General features: G+C 42.2%; 1 protein-coding gene across 1 annotated transcript in view; it reads left to right on the top strand.

Annotated features, from left to right (window-relative positions):
• LOC128832660 (dynein axonemal heavy chain 11-like) overlaps positions 1-22263 on the top strand; it is a 161042-nt gene that overhangs the window by 26796 nt on the left and 111983 nt on the right. The window contains exons 7-12 of the mRNA XM_054020209.1: positions 1504-1743; positions 4375-4536; positions 6319-6512; positions 13481-13643; positions 16195-16318; positions 17133-17275. Of these exons, the coding sequence (XP_053876184.1) occupies positions 1504-1743; positions 4375-4536; positions 6319-6512; positions 13481-13643; positions 16195-16318; positions 17133-17275 (1026 nt within the window). The remainder of the gene's footprint in view (positions 1-1503; positions 1744-4374; positions 4537-6318; positions 6513-13480; positions 13644-16194; positions 16319-17132; positions 17276-22263) is intronic.

Here is a 22263-nt window from a genome sequence, read left to right as displayed (position 1 = left end):
GCAGCGTCGATCTACCCGTAGTGAAGACCAGTCCTGAATCACACATTCCTTTGAAGTGTGATATCTGCCTCTCCTTTCCTTCTCATACTAAGCAGTTTCTGGAGTTCAGACTCCATAGGCATCTAATGGAGCTCTCCATGAGACCCATTTTGGATCCATTTCCACTCTCCATTTCATCAATCTGAACCTCCAGCACTGACATTTTCCAGCTTGGAATCCTCCAGTAAACCCAAGGACTCCTCTGAACAGAGATATGAGCGAGGGTAAGGAGGAGCAGTCGTAAAAAGAGATAAATCATGTACAAGTCCTCTAAGAAGAGGATTACCTATCCTTTCCCCTCCCCACCCCCGGCACCGAGTGAGATTCCATAGAGTCCTGATTTCCATAGAGATCGCTTACAAGGGTTGGGTCGTAGTCTGCATCAGAGCGCGTTGTACTGGTAGCACTGGATCCACTGTCAGCATTGTCTTCATCTCCAGTTGAGATGGTGGCACCAGTCTTTCCTTCTCCCCCGGAGGATTATAGACAATACCAGGACCTCCCGAGGAGGATCACAGACACCTTTGCGATCCCATTGGAAGAGATTCAGCATCTCACCCTTAAACTTCTGAACATTCTCCACTCTATGGCTCCTTCCAAGGTGGCGTTCCCGATCAATGAGGCCACACTGGATCCTGCTAAAACTATTTGGCACACACCAACCACCTGTGCCCTGATCCCAAAAAGTGTAGAGAAGTACTTTTGCCCTCCAAGGGAGTGGAATTTTTGTTGTTCCACCCTAACCTGAACTCTGTCATCGTCCAGGCATTTGCACCAGCCCAGGTCCACTCTCTTGGACACAGCTATCAGAAGACAAGATCTCTTCAGCAGAAAGAACATCTCATCAGCCAGCCCACTCTTCCATATTGCAAACTACCAGGCACCGATGTCATATATTACAACAAACAGAGTCCACCAATAAAATGCCGCAAGAATGCAGGCCCCAATTCCAGGCCATCCTGGGCAAAGACAAACTGGTTGCCAGATCATCCATTCAGGCATCACTTGGTGCGGCAGCATTGCAACCTCTATAGCTATGAGGAAGGCCTCTTGTTTCTAGTCATTCAGGACAGAAGGCCCAGGGGACAGTTGAAGATTACTGCTGCCTAGGTCTGCTTGTTCTTTCAGAGGGTGCAAGGAAGCAGGGAGACGGGAGGCAAGGCGTACATCAGTGAATACATCAGGAAGTCTGACCAACCAACCCCTAGGCTTGAGAGCCTGAGCTGCAGCCCAAGTCGCAACGTCCATACTGCTATTTTTAGTGCGCTAGCTCATTCCTTGCTAAAGTGAGTTTGTCTACCGAGACTGGGAGGGTCGTTCCCAGCCGCAGTGTAGACATACCCTGAGTGGCACACAGCAGTCAGCCTCTTTGCCTCAGTCTGTGGGAATTATCAGGTGGTCATTGACTTCACTTCTGTCTGCCCTCAGAATAATAACAATCTTTTTTTTTTTTCTTATTTTCAGAGACATTTCACAGTGTTTGCTCTGAACTTCCCATCTGCTGATGCCCTGAACACCATTTATAGCAAGATCCTCGGTTTTCACTTCCAGAGGCATGTTTTTAATCCATCAGTGTTAAAGAATGCTCCAGCCATGATCCAAGCAGCAATATGGCTTCATCAAACTATGGTTCAGAACTTTCTGCCAACTGCGGTTAAATTCCACTACATCTTTAACCTAAGAGACCTCTCAAACATCTTCCAGGTCTGTATCATAGACCAACTTTCACTCTAGGTATAACTTCTTCTTATTAATATTATTATTAATAATATTTATTTATGTTTATTATAGTAGTGCTTAGGATCAACCAAGAGTAACCATTGTGCTAGGCACTGTCCCAATAGTAACAGACAGTCCCTGCCTTGAAGAGTTTACAATCTAAATAGACAAAACAGACAGACAGCAGGAGAAAGGGATGTAATGCTCAGAGTAATGGTTTTCAAACATCATGTTAAGGCTATGATTTTGGGGGTGGTGGTGAGGTTTTGTTGGGAGGGAAATGTCTAAATGAAAATACAAAGGGAGAGGGGATGTAAAGGTTAGAAGGTGGGGAAGCAAAGAAGGGTGGGGGAGTGAGGCTGAAGTAAAGAGATTGAGGCTAGGGAATGGAGAAAACAGCCAATCAGTGCATGGGAGTACAGAGCGAAAACTGGATTCTGCTAGCTTGAGAGTTTTTTTGTGGGGTGGGTTGGGGGGGGGAGTGATGGCTCCTCCCTGAAATATTCTCTTAACCAACCCACATGTTTTAGGGGGGAGTGGTTTCTGCATGGGTCTGGTCCCACAGAAAAGAGAGGGTACCACTCCTCCCAATACACGCACTGTGGTAAGTAAGCTAATTCAGTGTGTTTTGTGCATATGTCATCAAAATCTTTCTCAAATAGGAAGTAGTTAGGTTTTTTGTATTGAATGCTTTTTCCCATTAATATGTGCTTTCTAGTCTGACATAATATATGGGTTTTCATCCTTGTACAAATAGAAGGAGAATTTTAGGACCTAGCATTCTGAGACTGTAGCACTATCTGTAACTTCCAAAACCGCAGGCTATGATTTATCTATTGGAATGAGAATTAACATGTAAGGTAACAAGGAAAACCTTAAGTCTTGGTATACTGATGTAAATAATTCACTCTAGTGAATCAGAAAACTTGCAAACTCCAGTAATAATTCACATAGCCCATTTCATGATAGAATAATTCTCATGTGAGGTACTCAAGGCTGGAATTCTGAAAAGTTAAATAGAAGGCAGGAAAGAGATGAATAGTGCTGAAAATATTAACGGGACCCTCACTAACCCACACTTCTGTAAACCTCAAATGCACACTGAAAATGGATTTTTGTGTTTGCAATTCACTGAAATACTAAGGGGATGCCTATACTACAAGCACTACAGTTGCACAGCTGCGATGCTGCAGCTATGTTGTTGTAGTGCAGACACCTGTTACCATCGCTGTAGTAAATCCACCCCCTTGAGAGGCGGCAGCTAGATCAATGGACGAATTCTTCCATTTAACCTAGTGGTGCCTACACTGGGGTTTAGGTCAGTTTAACTTTATCTCTCAGGAGTGTAATTATTTTTCTCATCCCTGAGCATCCCCAGGTCAGCCTTAGTTTTAGATGTAGGCCAGGCCTCCAACTCACAGACTAGTGAGATTCTGTTGCTGTGCTGAGGCAGGTCGAACACTTGTGATATGTTCCTATGATGGAGTGTACCAGGCCTTCGTTAGCCCCCTACTGGAGGCCCCATGGTCTTACCACACCCAACCCCAGGAAGGAGCAGCCAATCAGGACCCAGCAGGCTCAGATAAAAGGAGCTGGGACAGGTGCTCTGTGCTCCTCTCTCCCACCCTGCCAGCCATTGGCAAAGTGGCCTAAGTCCCGAGAAGGTGGCAAGGCTCCTTTAAAAACCCAAGCAAAGGATTGGATTAAAAAGGGTCTAGAGATGGGGCTGAGGACCCTGGTGAGGGCTAACAGCATATTGACCTCTTTGCTATCCCGGAAGGGGCTCATCCAGTTGATTATGTGATTTGGCCAGAGGGCTGAGCCATTGAAGGCCTACCAAGCTAGGTTGACAACTTACAGAGCATGACACGGGCAGGAAAGGCCTGCAATACCACACACAGTTGCTAGGAGGCCCTCCTGAGGTGAGTGCTATGTCATCTTGGATTTGTCTTGACTATGATAAAAAGGTGTTATTTTTAGGATTGTTACCTAGCACTCTAAAATTCTAGCATATACAAGGCAAGTCATACTTTAGTGTGTGCTAAGTAGTTGAGTTGAAGCCTTCAGCTTGGATTAATGAGTTTGACTTCAATTCAACCAACTGACACATTCTAAATAGTCTTTTCCTGGCCAAGACAACCACTTTCAGATTTTCCTCAATAAAGCCTCGAAACAGGGCTATTTATAACTGACTCCTAGTGCTGGTTGTCCTCTTCATCCTGCCATGCATCAAGTCCTCACACCTCACTGATCCACACTTGACCTCCTTCTCTTCAGTGCAGATTAGTGAGGTTCTACTGAATGTTTGTTTGATGATGGATTCAATTTTTTCACAGAGTTGATAAACTGAAACACTTGCTAATCTGCAAAGGGACTTGAATGCAGATTCAAGAATTTACAGTCCAAAAGACAAATTATATTTCCCTATCAATTAGTACAATCAATTTCTGAAAAAAATAAAATGTAATGAGCATGGAAAGGCATTTTAGGGAAATTAGGTGACTCATATTTTAGGAACTAAAGGAGCAGAAGCTGACTGGCATTCTAGAGTTTGGCTACTTTTGCTGTTTAGTGACATAATTTTTTTAAAATGTGGCTATATTGTATTATTTTTAGGGAATTTTATTTGCTACACCTGAGTGTTTAAGGCAACCAAATGATCTTGTATGTCTTTGGCTTCATGAGTCTTCACGTGTTTATGGAGATAAACTGGTGGAACCAAAAGACTGTCATTTTTTTCATAAAAAGCTGATCGACACTGCACACAAGTATTTTGAGGTAAGGTTATATACTGGAAATATCTTCTTCTGCAATGTTGATTAAATTAAAGTTGTTCAGGGATATGTCAAATTTACTGCAACTATAAATAACCACAAAAGTCCCATACTGTAGCCCAAGAAATTGCAGCCAGTGAATGTGCTGATTCAACATACTCCCTTTAACATCATCTGTTAGCAAGGTTTGTATCAAAGAAAAGTAAGCACCTGATTAATGTGGTAACGGGTACTAGCTTTCCAATGACCATAACAAGTAAGGCTTTTTCAATGTGATATCATTAATTCTGGTCTCTGCAAAGATGGTAATTTTCTTCTTGACTATAGTTCTCCACTCGTGTTTGATTAGCTGTGAGGGCTTTCAAGTATCTGCTGCACTGTTGTTAGCACTTTTAAGCAAACGCTTGAGACCATCCTTAAAATGGAGGCAATGACCTTCTCACTGAAATGAATCTTCATGTAGTTGAGTGAATTTGAGGTAACAAGATTGTGTTTATTTGATCAGTTTTACATAACTGTGATACAAATATATTTATTTAATACCTTTCTAGCTTTTTCCTTGGGAGGCTAATTTTTTATTTTGTATTAGAGTTTTTCTCCAATAGTTTGATTAACAAAACGTATGCAACTATTTAATGCAAAACAAAATTATCTTTATTTCTTAGTTTTTAATTTCAGCATTTATTTGGGCATCAGATCACTTTGCTATAACAATGTATAGTTTTGTCATCTGGGCATTTGCAAGTACCATAAATATAAGCCAGTCTTACAGAAAAAATAAACAATAATTAGATACACAGTAAACAAGGTTTGCAAATAAATACAGGTTATGGTTTCAGATTAGATTTTCTGGGCTAAATTCTTGTCTGATTTACAATGCAATTACAAGGAATATGCCTTTTCCTCTTTATTTTGTTTTCTTTTAACAACCCTTTCATTAAACTTTACTACAACTGTCTCTCCCCTTGCCTAACATGGCATGTACAACAAACAAAATGTATATCTAGTGCTGTCCATTATATCAGGCATGGCATAACAGTCCATTGGGAATGCAGCAGAACATCAGCAAGATACAATAGCTGGATATTAAAGCCTGTAGTTTCTTCCTGAATAAATGGGTGTATTGGTGCCAATACCAAAGTGTGAATTAACTATATAGTATTGTGATTCTTTAAAAACATTTATTACTCTGAAATATATCCATTCTTTACCAGACAAGGCAGTGGGACTATCTGAAATAGAGTTTGTCAAAAAAGGCATGTGTATTTATTGTGGGGAAAGAGTTTTCTTGAATTTTTTTGCCAAAAAAACCGAACCCCTGTCCCAGATTTCAAACAAACAAACAAACCTGTTTTTGACACTTTGGGTCTTCTGCCCCGCCCCCCCTCCCCACACACACACACTTTCACCCTTTTCCCCTTTACATTTTGCCACTGAAAAAGGAGTGGGAAGAGGAAAAACAGGAATTTTGGGGGGGAGGGGGGAAGAGGGGGACTAAAAATTGGAAATCTTCTGTGGGCTTGGGGGGGATTAATTTATTTTATTGTTGAAAAATTGGAAAATTTAGAAAAATTAAAATTTTCTGCAAAAAAAAATTAAGGAAGGTCATTTATTGTCAGAAAAAAAATTTCAAATTAAAAATTTTGGTCAGCTCTAAACTGAACCTTCCCAGCAAACTATTTGACAGTATTGTGGGCTTTTGTGGCACTGTTGAACTAGCCATTAAATGTGACATTTCCTATGTTTTTGGACATTCTTTTATTTTTTTTCTCTCCCCACTTGCTAGGGTGTGGAAGATCATCTTCTGCTCCAGCACCCGCTCATTTATTGCCATTTTGCAAATGGAGTAGCCAACCCTCATTACATGCCTGTCAAGGAATGGGAAGTACTGAGGAAGATACTTACAGAGACTCTAGAAAGCTACAATGAGCTTAATGCTTCTATGAACTTAGTTTTATTTGAGGATGCCATGCAGCATGTGTAAGTAGACTTTTTGAAAAAGCCCATTTAAAGACTTATTTATGCAGAGTCCATGCAGTCAGGTTTAGAGGAGATACTGCTATCAGAGACTTATTGGGTAAGAAATTGCCTCTTTCACTAAGTAAAAAGAAGAACAGGAGTACTTGTGGCACCCTAAGGTGCCACAAGTACTCCTGTTCTTCTTTTTGCGGATACAGACTAACACGGCTGTTACTCTGAAACTTTTCACTAAGTAGAAGCACTTAAGCTATTGGGTAAGAAATTGCCTCTTTCACTAAGTAGAAGCACTTAAGCTATAGGTTAGTAGCATTTTTAATAAAATGATTTATATTGAGAAGACCATCCAGCAGTGTTCAGGGTGAGAGAACATCACTGATACCATTATGGAAATGCACGTCAAGACTAGTTAAGGTTGAGTTCCAGTTTACCTGTAAAGCAGGGATTCAACCTCTTTGTTTTTGTATGAGTACAGCATTTACCCTTTGAGTACAGAATGATTTTTCTGAGAAATTGCAAGTAACCCCATTAATTTATTCATTAAAATAATTTTAAAAATGGGTCCTTCGAGAAATTTAGTATGTGTCAGCCTTTTATTTAAGGAAAAGAGGGTGGAAATATGAAAAAATCAATAGTCTTTAAAAATCAGGTTAATCTAATCTGGGACAACAAACAGTAAAATCATATTAGTATTGTATGATGTCACTACAGAGCAGAGCTTAGGGGGTTTTTTTGGGAGCCTTAACTGCACATTTCCATACCTCAATGTAAGCATAATCTGAACTCTCTGTTTCCTTGGTTTATAATACTTACAACAAACCGTAAGATGTTTTACCCGTAAGTTACTAATATGTACTCTCAACCTTATGTCCATCTTATTGGTGTTTTTGTATGGGACTGTATATTGGAATCCATCATGGGGAAAAAATTGCAGTGCCGTTTCTGAGATCCAAGTTAAGCTGCAGTAGTTATGTTTACTGGCAACTGAGCAATTTTTCTGTTTTCAGGAGCTAATGGAAGGATTCTGCTCAGTCAGTGGAGCACAGACTCAAAATAGCTTCTACTTTTCACCATTTAGAACTTCTGTCTAATATAACCAGTCTCTCAATTAATGTGCAGCACTGTGATTCTCAGGGAGTTGTAGTGATCCCTGCTGATAAAGCTTAGTTTTGCTAATGCAGTTCCTATTGTTTGTGAAGTCAAAACCTCTAAAATGGAACTTTTTCTCATTGTCAAGTTGTTCTAGTATTTCTGCCTCTTTGTTGTGTTTTATCTAGCACATGCTCAGTGGGGCAGGTACTGTGAGAGTCATCCTTAACAGAGCAGTCCATTGAGGAAATCTCTGCCCAAGCAGAGTAAAAAGTAGTTTAAATTAGAAAAATAATCCTATGGATTTTTTTTCTTGAGGGTTGTAAACTCAGTTCTCCTGATTGAGAGATTTAAGTGATTATCAGAATGCCGAAGCCTTTTCTTGAAATGTTGGTAGTCCATTAACTTCTTACTGATAAAATCTAGAGACAGCAAATAGTGTCTTGTGTGTCAGGCAAAAGTAGCGGAGCTTCTTAGGGAACCTCAGGAGCAGCAGCCCCGGAAAGGTACATTTGAAACTAAATCCTCTAAAACTTTCTTCCCTGTTGCTATTACTCTTACGAATCAATTAGCCAATCAATTTAGAGACTTGACAAGGATAGCTTTGCCCATGAGCTCAACATATCAGTCTTGGTTTAACAGGTTTGCTATTCTCCTTTCAGGAGGTATCCGTATTAGACACAGATCTTCTTCTACTACTTAATTCAAAAGATTCCACTCAAGGATAGTTGTCAGGAATGATTTCTGGAATAGGATACAATCCGGTGTGATGACAATGTCTAAATTATCACACCATGTCTAGGATACTCAGTGAGGCAAAAGGTCAAGGTGTCTTCAGATACCTCTGTTATGGTGATATTGAACAGTAATAACCCTAGAATCAGATGATTGAAAATCTTGAAATTTCAAAAGACAATTTTCAGGATTTTTTTAAAATAATGAATTTTTTTTAACTAACTCAACCTAGACTATTATTTATAACATGTCTGTTTTCTCTTTAACTCTGACTGTATGTCTACACTACGGGATTAATCCGAATTTATATAATTCGAATTTTGGAAACAGATTGTATAAAGTCGAATGTATGCGCCCATACTAAGCACATTAATTCGGCGGTGTGCGTCCATGTACCGGGGCTAGCGTCGATTTCCGGATTGTTGCACTGTGGGTAGCTATCCCATAGCTATCCCATAGTTCCCGCAGTCTCCTCCGCCCACTGGAATTCTGGGTTGAGATTCCAATGCCTGATGGGGCCAAAAACATTGTCGCGGCTGGTTCTGGGTACATCCTCCCCCCTCTCCAGGGAAGCAACGGCAGACAACCGTTTCACGCCTTTTTCCTAGGTGAACAGTGCAGACGCCATACCACGGCAAGCATGGAGCCCGCTCAGCTCAAGACAGCAGTCATGAACATTGTAAACACCTCACGCGTTATCATGCAGTTTATGCTGAACCAGAACCTGCAAAACCAGGCGACGAGGAGTAGGCTACGGCAGCGCGGTGGTGAGAGTGATGAGGACATGGACATGGAATTCTATCAAACCGCGGGCCCCGGTGCTTTGGAGATCATGCTGTTAATGGGGCGGGTTATAGCCGTGGAATGCCGATTCTGGGCCCGGGAAACAAGCACAGACTGGTGGGACCGCATAGTGTTGCAGGTGTGGGACGATTCCCAGTGGCTGCGAAACTTTCGCATGCGTAAGGGCACTTTCTTGGAACTTTGTGACTTGCTGTCCCCTGCCCTGAAGCGCCAGAATACCAAGATGAGAGCAGCCCTCACAGTTGAGAAGCGAGTGGTGATAGCCCTGTGGAAGCTTGCAACGCCAGACAGCTACGGGTCAGTCGGGAATCAATTTGGAGTGGGCAAATCTACTGTGGGGGCTGCTGTGATGCAAGCAGCCAAAGCAGTCACTGAGCTGCTGCTACGAAAGGTAGTGACTCTGGGAAATGTGCAGGTCATAGTGGATGGCTTTGCTGCAATGGGATTCCCTAACTGTGGTCGGGTGATAGATGGAACCCATATCCCTTGGCACCGGAGCACCAGGGTACCCAGTACATAAACCGCAAGGGGTACTTTTCAGTGGTGCTGCAAGCACTTGTGGATCACAAGGGAAGTTTCACCAACATCAACGTGGGCTGGTCGGGAAGGGTTCATGACGCTCGCATCTTCAGGAACACTAATCTGTTTAAACGGCTGCAGCAAGGGACTTACTTCCCGGACCAGAAAATAACCGTTGGGGATGTTGAAATGCCTATAGTTATCCTTGGGGACCCAACCTACCCCTTAATGCCATGGCTCATGAAGCCATACACAGGTAGCCTGGACAGGAGTCAGGAGCTGTTCAACTACAGGGTGAGCAAGTGCAGAATGGTGGCAGAATGTGCATTTGGCCATTTAAAAGGTCGCTGGCGATCGTTACTGACTCGCTCAGACCTCAGCCAAACCAATATCCCCATTGTTATTGCTGCTTGCTGTGTGCTCCACAATCTCTGTGAAAGTAAGGGGGAGACCTTTATGGCAGGGTGGGAGGCTGAGGCCAATCGCCTGGCTGCTGATTACGCGCAGCCAGACACTAGGGCGATTAGAAGAGCACACCAGGAAGCGCTGCGCATCAGAGAAGCTTTGAAAACCAGTTTCATGACTGGCCAGGCTACAATGTGAAAGTTCTATTTGTTGAAAACCCGCCCCCTTGATTGACTCATTCCCTGTAAGCAAACCACCCTCCCCCCTTAAATCACAGCTTGCTTTTAAAGGAAATAAAGTCACTATCATTTAAAAATCATGTATTCTTTATTAATTGATTATAAACATAGGGAGAGAACCGACAAGGTAACCTGGGTGAGGTTTGGGAGGAGGATAGGAGGAAAGTAAAAGGCCACTGAAAAAATTGAATATAATGACAGCCTTTTGGTTGTGCTGTCCATTGGGGTGGAGTGAGAGGGTGCACAGAGCCTCCCCCACCGCGTTCTTACACGTCTGGATGAGGAGGGTATGGAACATGGTGAGGGAGAGGGAGGTTATACAGCGGCTGCAGCGGCAGTCTGTTATCCTGCTGCCGTTCCTGAAACTCCACCAGACACCGGAGCATGTCCGTTTGATCACACAGCAGCCCCAGCGTTGCAGCTTGCCACTTTTCATCTCAAGTGTCCCTCATGACCTCACGTTCACTGGCATCTTTCCTGTAGTTAGATACCGTGTCCTTCCACTCATTCAAATGAGCTCTTTAATTGCAGGTGCATTCCATTATTTCCTAGAACATCTTGTCTCGCGTCCTCTTTCTCCGCCTCCTTATCTGAGATAGCCTTCGGGACGGAGGAGGGAGGCTTGAAAAATTTGCAGCTGCTGGAGGGAGGGATGAAAAAAGGAGAGAAGTTTTTAAAATGATACATTTTACAGAACAATGCTTATACTCTTTCATGGTGAACAACACTATTCACATTACATAGCACATGTGATTTCAGTACAAGGTCGCATTTTCCATCTTAATATTGAGTGCCTGTGGCTTTGGTGTTAGAGATCACAGATGCAGGTCCGGGCAACAGAATTCAGCTTGCATGCAGCCATGGTAAGCCATTGTCTTTCAGCTTCTGCGCCCTCCTTTCCCACATACCAAGCAAAGCCCGTTGACTGCTGCGGTTTTCCTGTTAACCTTCAGCAGCAGAAAACAAGCTACCCCCCGCCCATCCAATTATCTAGGATGATCGCTGTACCCCTCCCCCCACCGCATGGCTGGTATCGGGGAAGATCCCTGCTAGCCAAAGGCGAAAAGCTCAGGGCCAATTCCCCCCACCCCCCCGCGCTTGGCTAACTGCAGGGAAGGATTTCTTTTCAACCACAGGCAAACAGCCTAGTAGGAACGGCCACCTCTGTCCCCTTAATTAAATTCCCGTATTTCAGCCAGGTTACCATGAGCGATATCACTCTCCTGAGGATTACACAGCGAGATAAAGAACGGATGTTGTTTGAATGCCAGCGAACACCGGGACCATACGCTGCCAGGCTTTGTCATGCAATGATACCAGATTACTTGCTACTAGCATGGCGTGGTCAAGTGTCCTACCATGGAGGACGGAATAAGGCTGCACTGCCCAGAAACCTTATGGCAAGGCTTTTGGAGTACCTCCAGGAGAGCTTCATGGAGATGTCCCTGGAGGATTTCTGCTCCATCCCCAGACACGTTAACAGACTTTTCCAGTAGCTGTACTGGCCGCGAATGCATCCCAAGTCCTTAGGGCAAAGTAATCATTAAAAAATGCTTGCTTTAAAAACAAGTTTTATATTTTAAAATGTAAACTCACCTGAGGTCCCTTCTATTGGGTCATGGTCTTGGATACTGGCTTGGGAGGGTTGGGAGGGTACTTCAGTCAGGCTGAGAAAAAGATCCTGGCTGTTGGGGAGAACGGAGTGCTGTGTGCTCTCCGCAAGCTCGTCGTCATCATCCTCCTCCTCCTCTTCCCCGTCCGCAGAATCCTCAGGTGTAGCTGATGAGATTACCCCCGCCTCGGAATCCATGGTCAGAGGTGGGGTAGTGGTGGCGCCCCCCCCGCCCACCCTCCCAGAACTGCATGCAGCTCGGCGTAGAAGCGGCATGTCCGCGGCTCTGACTCGGAGCGACCGTTTGCCTCCTTTGTTTTTTGATAGGCTTGTCTGAGCTCCTTGACTTTCACGCGGCACTGATCTGAGTCCCTATTGTGGTCTCTCTCCATCATGCCCTTGGAAATCCTCTTCCCATATAGCGATCAGATCCAGTACCTCCCGTACGGTCCATGCTGGTGCTCTTTTTTGATTATCGGCCTGCATGGTTACCTGTGCTGATGAGCTATCTGTGGTCACCTGTTCTCTCCACGCTGGGCAAACAGGAAATAAAATTCAAATGTTCGCGGGGCTTTTCCTGTCTACTTGGCCGGTGCAGCCGAGTTCAGATTGCTGTCCAGAGCGGTCACAATGGTGCACTGTGGGATAGCTCCTGGAGGCCAATACCATCGAATTGCGGCCACACTAACCCTAATTCGAAATGACAATATCGATTTTGGCGCTACTCCGCTCGTCGGGGTGGAGTACAGAAATCGATTTTAAGAGCCCTTTATTTCAAAATAAATGGCTTCGTTGTGTGGACAGGTGCAGGGTTAATTCGATTTAACGCTGCTAAATACGAATTAAAGTCATAGTGTAGAGCAGGCCTTAGAAGCACTGATCTGTGGATAAAAAATATCAAAATACTTCCAACAGATCCTCGTGAAACTAAATCATGATTATTCTGAGCCAAATTCTCATCTGCTGTAAACTGACACAGCTCCATTGACTTCAGCTGAGAATTTGGTCTGTGGTTTAATATCACCTTGGCTTAGGATGTTTGCTGACTAGTCAAGTTCTTTCTTTAAACTCAAAGCTAAAAATGCCAGGTGTAAATTGAAGGCTGATCTTCAAACATGTCTTCATGAAGTGATTCTATAGCAAAATTTAGTTAAGCCCTTTGTCTTGATGGTCCAGATCTCCTAATGTGCTCTTAAATGCCCGATCTATGCCCATTGAAGTTAAATGAAAGTCTTTTTACTTTCTTCAGTAGGCATTGATTAGGCATTTAAAATGTTGCTTAACAAGAGGTCACCCTAAAGGTTGTATGTCCAGTGAACGCAGGTAGAGGAATGGTGCTACATCTATGCTATTTGGGCAAGGAAGATTAATCTCCTCTACCTATCAAGATTTCCAAATATTGGAGAAAGTTGGCAATAGAAAGATGAAATGATGATAGCCTGTATATGGAGGTCAGGAGCAGCCTAATACAAAAATAGTTACAGCCTTAAATTAAATATCCAGGGAAATTAGAAACTGAATTAATATGGTCCTTGTATTCTATATTGTATTCATTTTTCCATCATCAGGTGCCGCATTAGTCGTATCTTGGAAGCCCCTCGGGGTTATGCACTTCTTATTGGAGTAGGCGGTAGTGGAAAACAAAGCTTATCTAGGCTGGCCGCATACATCAGCTCCCTTGACATGTTCCAGATCCTGCTGAAGAAAGGCTATGGGATCCAGGACTTCAGGGTAAACCAATAAATAATATTTGATTCTCCCAAGAATTAGTGACTTTGAGAAGTTGCTGTTTGGAACCTGTGTAATGACGATAAGAGTGCAGGAAGGGCAGTACAACTTGAGATTAGAGCTGGGCAAAAATTTTCAGACCAAAAAAAGGTTTAAAATACCCCAAAACCTGAAAAAGAAATTAAGGATTTTGTCTGAACCAATATTTTTCAACTTTTTCAGTTCTCTGAAAAATTTAAATAATTTTGTTCTGGGTCGACCCTAAATAAATGTTTTTTATTTGTTATTTTTCATTGGCTAGTGAATTGAAAAATCAGTTATTTTCACAACTCTTCTTTCAGTAACAAAACTTGTGGTTCCTGTGGTATTCAGCTGTGCTTTTTAAATTTTCTTTAAAGAGAAATTGTAGGTGGAAGAGTACTTTTGTGTCTATTTACATATTTTCCAGTATTTTGATAGTTTCCCTTAAATCTTATGGGAATTCCTCCACTGCCCCAAAGGTAGCTATTTTCTAAGCTACAACGATCTGGGTAAAAACTATGGTACTTACAATTATCCCCTTTGTTATTCGTTTTTGGTGATCAGTTGTAAGCTCATTAAGTGGAATAATACTGTTACATGGACAATTGCAGGGCAAAATTCTGTCCTCTATTACGTGTGAGCCATTTAAATTAATGGAGTTACTCATATAGTTAAAGTTAAGCATGTGCTTAAGTGATTTGCTGGATTAGGACTGGATTGCTGAGGACCTTGGGGATTGAGTTCTGTGTGCCCTAATAGGGGAAGAGGTTATATGCAATTTCTTCTCCCCCACATTCCTTGTGGCACAGCAAGTGAAGATTCCAAACCTAATGGCCAGAGTGCTAGATGAGGGTCTGTGTATGACCCTGGTTGGTGCACTATGGGTCCAAAAGAAAATTATCTGCCAGTTGGGACCATGGTCAAACCACCAGAGCATATGCTTCATTGGCTATTAAGTGCAAAGGGAAGGTACAACAGTAAGATATGCTCCAGAGCACACTCCTCCCCCCAAGCCATCCTTCCCAACACCAGCACAAAGGCTGAAAACACACCACATAGTGGGTTCTGCTCTACTTCCCAACCATAGAACCTTGTAGGGATATAATAATAGAAAAGGCAGGATTTTGCCTATGGCAAGAATTTATATTGTTATGCTGCTTTTCTTCCTTATTTGAAGAATATTAATTTGAAACCACCTGGAAGTTAAGGGGATTGCATGGAGTTTGTAATGGCAGAATTTGGACCTCACTGAGCTGCTGTTGCCACCTTATGGAAAACTCTGTGAAGCATTCTAGCTAGGGACGATTCCAAGTATAGAGCCGTTTGTTTTTTGTATTCTTCAGTGTTTGTGTGAAATAATTCTTGTATCCTGAAGTCATCATCTTCTGCTCGTCTTCCTGATCATTTCTACAATTAATTGTGATGTCCGATTTGGAAGTCAATGGCTTCAAGTGAAGACTTGGGGCTTTTCTACACTGCCCTGCAATTCACACTACCGGGGTGTGAATGGTAGTTTGCCCCAAAGTGCTGTGCTCTGATTCCTTCATGTGGACAGTATGGGAGCAAACAGAAGGTTCCTAGTTGACATCCTGTTTGATGACTATGTTAAGATGAACTAGGAACCTTAGTTCACGCCCGCAGCGTCTACAGAGGGGGAGATAAAGCATAGCATTTTGGTGTAAACTGCAGTTCACAGTTTGGCCTATAGGGCTGTGTGGCAGTGTAGACATAGCTTAAGATGTAGCAGCAGATGAACTTTTGCCCCAAACCACTGAGGAGAGGAAATGAGGGAGGAATCTGCTGACACCTGTCAGACCCAGAGGATCTCTCTACTACTGGACCACGTGTCTGGCTGAGCATATAAACTGGCATTGTATATAATCTATATCACAAAAGAAATGAAATTCAGATGCAAGTGATGTCTTATCTTTTTATTTATTTATAAATTTACTTTATAAATTATTTATTCTGCATTTGTACAATGCTTAGCCCAGTGTGATCCAGATCCATAACTGGGGCTCCAAGGTGCTATTGCAATACAAATAACAACAATAACATACCATTCCTCTCTTAGTGAAATCCTTCAATGCTATTCCTAGCAAAACAAACAAAAAACCTTTTGCATTCTGCATACAACAGATACAATAAGAAAACCAATCAAAAAGATTAAGCTGGCTTTTCTGTGTAATGCCCAGATATTATTAGCATAATTAAAACTGTTCTCAAGAGGGAGTTACTTGGCAGAGGTGTTACAATATCAGTTTTCACTATATTAGGAGGTAATTTTTATTGATAAGCAGTCTGTTTTCATCATCACTACTTGGTCTTGTCAAAGCCACCATTTTTGTCATCAGATGTCTAAAATTGGAGGTAACCTGCTTTTTTCCCTTTGGATGCAATGTGGCAAGCTAAAAAGCTGTAAATAAATTGTAAAGGCAACAGGGCATTGCTGTCAATTACATGCATTTCATGCCTTTTTCCCCCTGTATAAATGCTTTAACAAAACATGAATGATTGCCTCTTTTCCTTACAGGTAGATCTTGCCAATTTGTACATCAAGACTGGAGCCAAGAGTGTGCCCACTGTGTTTTTGCTGACAGATGCCCATGTTGCAGATGAACGCTTTCTTGTGCTGATTAATGACTTGTTGGCATCAGGTGATTAGAACAACACATTTCTTGAAAGATCTTCCCCAGTGACAAATGATCTGTGGTTTCAGTGAACTTTAGAGAGAGATTATTTGTCTTTGAGATGTTTGCAGGGAGAATCCTTTAGAAGAAGCCATTTAAACCCAGCTAACTTGAGTATTATACATAGTTTCCTTAAGGAATCAGTGCCTCCTTGAGAAGGCTAATAACAAGGTCATGTAATTCACAGATTGTAGACTTCGTGCACCTGATTCTCTTCTTCGCGTATGCCATTTTAAACTGTTGTAATTCCATTGATTTAACTGCATTCTGATTATACCAGTGTAAGAGAGAGGAGAATTGGGCTCTGTTAATATTTTAGGATGTGGATTCTGAATTTGGAGATCACAAACAGGACAAGGGCAGGTTATGACCAGCATCCCATTCCTTATAGCTAGAGGGGAGTCCTGAAACTCTTTTCACTTGTAACATGGGGTCACTGTCTGGAAAAAGTTGAGAACTACTGTTTTAGAGGACAGCACGTGCATGAATGTACTTCATGGTTCATAGAAGTAAAACACAGATTTTTTTTCACTTGAGAGAAAATTCTCTCTCTGGATAAAAATGTATGAGTAGTGCTAGCTGTTGTTGTTTAATCCCATAGCACATAGGAGCCCCAATCATGGACCCATATCCCATTGTGCTAGGCTCTGTACAGACAGGACAAAAAGATAGTCCCTGCTGCTAGACCATATAAAACATAGTTTAGTTAATAGTTTGGATTCTTGTTTTTTGGGACTTTTATGATTTTTCCCTCCTCCCCCCCCCCCATGCTGTTATGCAGGAGAAGTTCCAGATCTATTCAGCAATGAAGATATGGATGGCATTATTACAGGAATTAGGAATGAAGTCCGAAGCCTGGGTCTGATTGACACCAGAGAAAATTGTTGGAGATTCTTTTTGGACAGAATGCGACTGCAACTAAAAGTAAGGAAAATCACATGTGAAAGAAACTTTGTGAAACCAGCAGCTGGTGATGGAAAATTGGATTATTTGAATATGCTATAGTGTGTGTTTAGAATCCAGGACACTACACGTAAAGATGTACATTTCCACATGGGTAATGCCTTTGACAATGAGCTTACACCTATATAGTGGCTTTCATGCAGAAAGATCTCAAAGTAATGTACAAACGGGTTACAAACTATGGGCCTAATTCTTCCCTAAATCTGTCTTGAAGTTATTGGGAGTTTTACCTGAGTAAGGATTGCTGGACTAGGCTGTAACATTATATGCGAGTGTATTTAGATACAGGCCTTATCAACACTTGGACTCTAACCACTGGTTAGCTGCACTGGTGTAAATCATGTCTGCAGTAAGCATTTGCACTAGTGATTAAAATTTCACTTTAGAGTCCCCTTCACTCCCTATCATAATGCAGTTGTTTTATAAGTAAAATGTTGGAGCTGTTTAATAGAGCAACACTACAAAACAGTTTACGATAGGATGTGAAGAAGAATGCCATATCCTATTGAAACCTATTGTTGGGGAAATGTTATGTAGGCAGAACATAGTTATCTATGTTGGACACTGGAAAACAGAAGCCAGCCACTCTGCTCTTGTGAAAAGTGTCATGGGGGGGTCTTTAAAGGCTTTAAGGTCACACAGAACTCAATTTTACATCTCCTCTATACAGATAAAAAGAATATCCTGTTTTATAACCATAAAAAAAAAAAGCTTTGAAATGGATAAAAATCCTTGTACTGCTGGAGTTAAGCTGATCTCTAACCAATTTTCACCTCTCTTCGCATCCACTTACTCTCTGCTGCTTTTTTGTATCTTCTGCATTCCTCTTCTGTTGCCATCACTTCTATCCTCCACTGTTAATTTCTTCTTTAATCCAGGACTGTGGTGAACATTGGATACTGGATTCTAGGAGGCATAGGGAGGGTTTGGTATGAATTGCATTCTCTGCTGCTTTTGATCATCAGGGTTGAAGTGCATCAGAGCTGAATGGGGAAAGTAGCTGCCCACTTTATATCTAGCTCTAGTTAGTGTTGTTAGTCTCTCAGTCTCATGAACATCAAATTCATAGGCAATTTTTTTTTAAGAAGGGAGGAAAAAAGCTGTGAATTCTTGTATATCCCCTTCTCTTCCCTTTGTATCCCTCTGATTGCTCCTATGATTTCATTATTTTTAAAAGGTCTTTTTAAAAACCTGCTTTCAAAATGCCTCTTACCTTGCCACCATTTTGCAGGTCTCCCACTGTGCAAATTACCATTTCTGGAGACAACAACAGGGGGTATCTATTCACTTCGCAAAGACTGCAAAGTAGAGATGTTGTTGTTACGTAGGAGACATAAAATTCATGAGTTAACACGCTGGCAGATATCTGTATGTACTTATGGTTATAGCTGGGTGACCCTCCGCCTCCCTACCTCCTTTCCCGAGATTTTCAGTGTAAACACAGACTAATAAGATATAAAAAGGAATACATTAAGTATTTCAATCATTTCCTGAACCTCAAGCTTAATGAAGGTAAAAACATCTCTTTACTATTCAGCATTTTACTAAAATCAACACTATAAATTAAGCCCCTGTTTCCTTTGTGATCACTGCTCATCTTGTACCCTCGTTAGGTCTGGGAGGAGTATCTGGATTAAATCTGGGCAATTTTTTTTTTTTGACAAAACACAAAAATGTGCATTTTCTGGGGTCCAAAACTATTAGTTGTATTTTGTTCAATTGTTTTGACTGGAAAAATATTTGAAATAGTCTAAACATTTTGTTCTCACTTTGTTTCAAAATGGCATTTCAATTTTAAATACGGACAGTTAAAAAAAACACTCAAAATGGGTGAAAATGGCTAAAAAAACTGACAACACTGTTTTGGGTTGACTCAAAATGTTTTGACTGATTCAAAACTTTTTTTCTAGTTTTCAATCCATCAAAAAAGTTTCTAAAAAATTGTTTCAGTTCAAATTGAACAGGATTTTTTCCCCATATTTTTCAGTTTGGTTCCAGAACTGAAAATCCATTATTTGCTCACTCTACTCCAAATTCAAGGAGTCAAAGCACACACTGTACCTATTTGAACCACAGCATTAGAAGTGCAAAAGGCAGTCATTTGGGGCATAGACAAAGAAGGTTTTATAGAAGGACAGAAAGAAAAAAAGAAACATGTATGAAAGCTGTGGAAAGGCTGACACAGAGCACTGAAAATATTTGCTTAAAAAATCAAACATGGAAGGCAAGAGTAAAAAGCAAAACGCCAGGATAAGAATGACAAAATTGTTCTATTTGGAGCTTCAAAACAACTCTGCTATTAAAATGTAGGGCTGACATCAGTTTTGCTTATGTTGGTATAAATCCTAACAACTTTTGCTAAGGTTACTGTTGTTTCAACCAGTTCCCCTCCTCTCCTCCATGACTGTTCATTCCTTCGCTTTTCCCACCTCCTGTCTCCTTAGTTATCTTCCTCATTTGATATAGAAATTAGCTCTGAAGTTTTTTGAATTCTGGGGCCCTGGCCTACTGGTCACCAAAATAAGCACTGGTGGCAGTTTGTTGGCTACATAAGAGCAAATGCAAGAACACATTACTAGAATGTAAATTTTAAAATCTCAAAAAGTTCTGTGTGTGAGGACTGGAAAGCAGGTGGGATGTGTAGATAATTCAATAAATCCACAATTTATATGCTAAGAGGAAGTTAAAAGAAAGCATAAAAAATACAGTACCTTGTAGATACTAGTGAGTTATTTTGAGGTGGAAAAACCAAGTAAGCTTAGGTAGAAAAGCATCTGCACCCCAAAAGTGCAATATAAATAATAATTCCACAGGTTTAATTAAATAGGTCATCAAAAGTAATTATTATACGATAAAAGTAATTGTGCCTAACATTTAGAAAGGAGAAAAACTACTGGTTGGGATGGAAGACTGAGAAACTGTTAAATTCTGAGTTGCTCCTTGCTTAGTAGTGTGTGCAAGACTTTGGATTTTGATTGTCCTTTGATTGTACCTTTGAAAGGTACTCAGAAAGCTGGGTATGAAATCTGCATGAATGTGAGGAACAGAGGCTTGGCCTACACTACAGCATTATGTTGACATAAGGCAGTTTATATCAACCTAATTGTGTCAGTGTACACACTACAGACTTGCTCCTGCCGATGTAAATGCCCTACTACACCAACATAGTAACTCCACCTCCACAAGAGGTGTAGGGCTTATGTCGGTGTAGTTAGGTCGATGCAGTGTCCGTCTAGACACTGCAGGTTACTTACATTGGCTGTTGGCTGTTATTTTTGTCAATTCCACGGATGGTGGGCAGGGGGCTAGGTTCCCTGCTGGGCTGCACCCACCGGGCTCCCTTCTCCAAGCCGGGCTGCCTCTGGGGTCCTGGCTCCCCCCTCGCAGATGAACTGCTGCCCAGACTCCCACTGGGAGCCCAGGTGCTGCCCGAGGCTCCCGGCTCCCTGCCTGGCTCCCCAGTCCCAGCCAGGCTGTTGCCCGGACTCCTGGTTCCCCATTCCCTGCTGGGAACCCAGCTGCATTGAAGCTCCCTGCTTCTCACTGGGAACATGGCAGCAACTCAACAGGGAGCTGAGAGCCCCAGCAGCCTGACATGGAATGGGGAGCCGAGAGCTGCCCTGGTGGCTGCTATGCTGCTTGCGGGAAGCAAGCTGCTGCTCCCCTGGGCTCCCAGCAGGGAGCAGAAAGCCGGGATCCTTGGTGCAGCCGAACTCTCAGCGAGGAATGGGGAGCTGGGAGCCCTGTGGCAGCCTGGTGGGAAGCCAGGAGCCCAGGGGCAGACCTGCTCCTCGGGTGGAGCACTGCGTGTAGCTCAGAGCTCAGGCTCTCAGCCCCCCACACTGCCCCTCTTCAGTAGGTGGAAGTTCTCCTGGTGAGGACGCAGCACCAACAGAAGAAGGGCAGTGTGGACATGAACCACTGCAGTAATTACTGCAGTAGCTGTAAATTGACCTAACATAAGGTAGCTTACGTTTTTAGTGTAGACATACCCTTAGTTAAGTGGGAAAGAAGTAACAGCTTCATGAGACTGCAACATAGAAAGGGAACGTGCAAAGGTGTAATAAATACAACTTGGTGTCACAATTGAACTGAGTGGTTGCAGAAAAGTAGGAGGGCTGCATGGAGGAGGGGAAACCTATTTGAAGATCACAGAGGAGGAGGGGCATGAAAAAGTTCAGATAATCATCCATACTTTCGAGATTCTCTAACAGAACCTCCTATCCTATTTTTGTTCACTCAGCTTATTATTGCTGACACATTCTCAAGTGCCATCCAGGATAAATGTACAAGTGAGTTATGGGTAGAGGAATTTGAGGTAAATAGGAGAGGGGTGTTCCCTCTGTCTGTATATAAATGAGATCAACTAGGGAAAACAGAGTGACTACAGCAAATCAAATCTCCATTATAACATGAAATAGTCGTTCCTCCTCCCCACCCCCCGCCACATACAGAAATAAACACACTGAGATCATAGCTAAAGGGAGGTGAAGCATTGTTCCAAGCATGATGGAAATTGAATTGCTACATGTGAGCCACAATTAATTAGGAGTAAAAAAAAAAAAGGGGGGGGGCGCTAATGGAATAAAAAATGGTGAGGGGGTGCAGTGCAAAACTGAGACCATGATCGCAAATGCGTGGATTTGGGACCTTAATTTTGTTTTTTATATGTAGGATTTTTCCCAGTAACAGCTCCAGTTGCCATCTTACTAGCTCAGCTGGTATTTTCATGTTGACAGTTGTCTGTCTTCTTTACTTCATCTTTCCTTTTCCTCCTCTACCATCACTTTCTTCTCCTCCCTCACTGCCTGTCTTTCACTCTCTCCTCCCTCTCCCCCCATTTCCATAATGATTTCCAAAAGGACTGTTGAAATTGTGCTCTTTATGCTAATCTTCTGGCCAGTAGCGTTTCCCTCTGAGAACAGTGCCAGCAGTTGTGTGAAGCTGCC

The sequence above is a fragment of the Malaclemys terrapin genome, chromosome 2 (assembly GCF_027887155.1).
Source record: "Malaclemys terrapin pileata isolate rMalTer1 chromosome 2, rMalTer1.hap1, whole genome shotgun sequence".
NCBI classification, from domain to species: Eukaryota; Metazoa; Chordata; order Testudines; family Emydidae; genus Malaclemys; species Malaclemys terrapin.
Note: the sequence above shows the minus strand (reverse complement) of the source record. Positions and strands in the feature narration are given on the sequence as shown.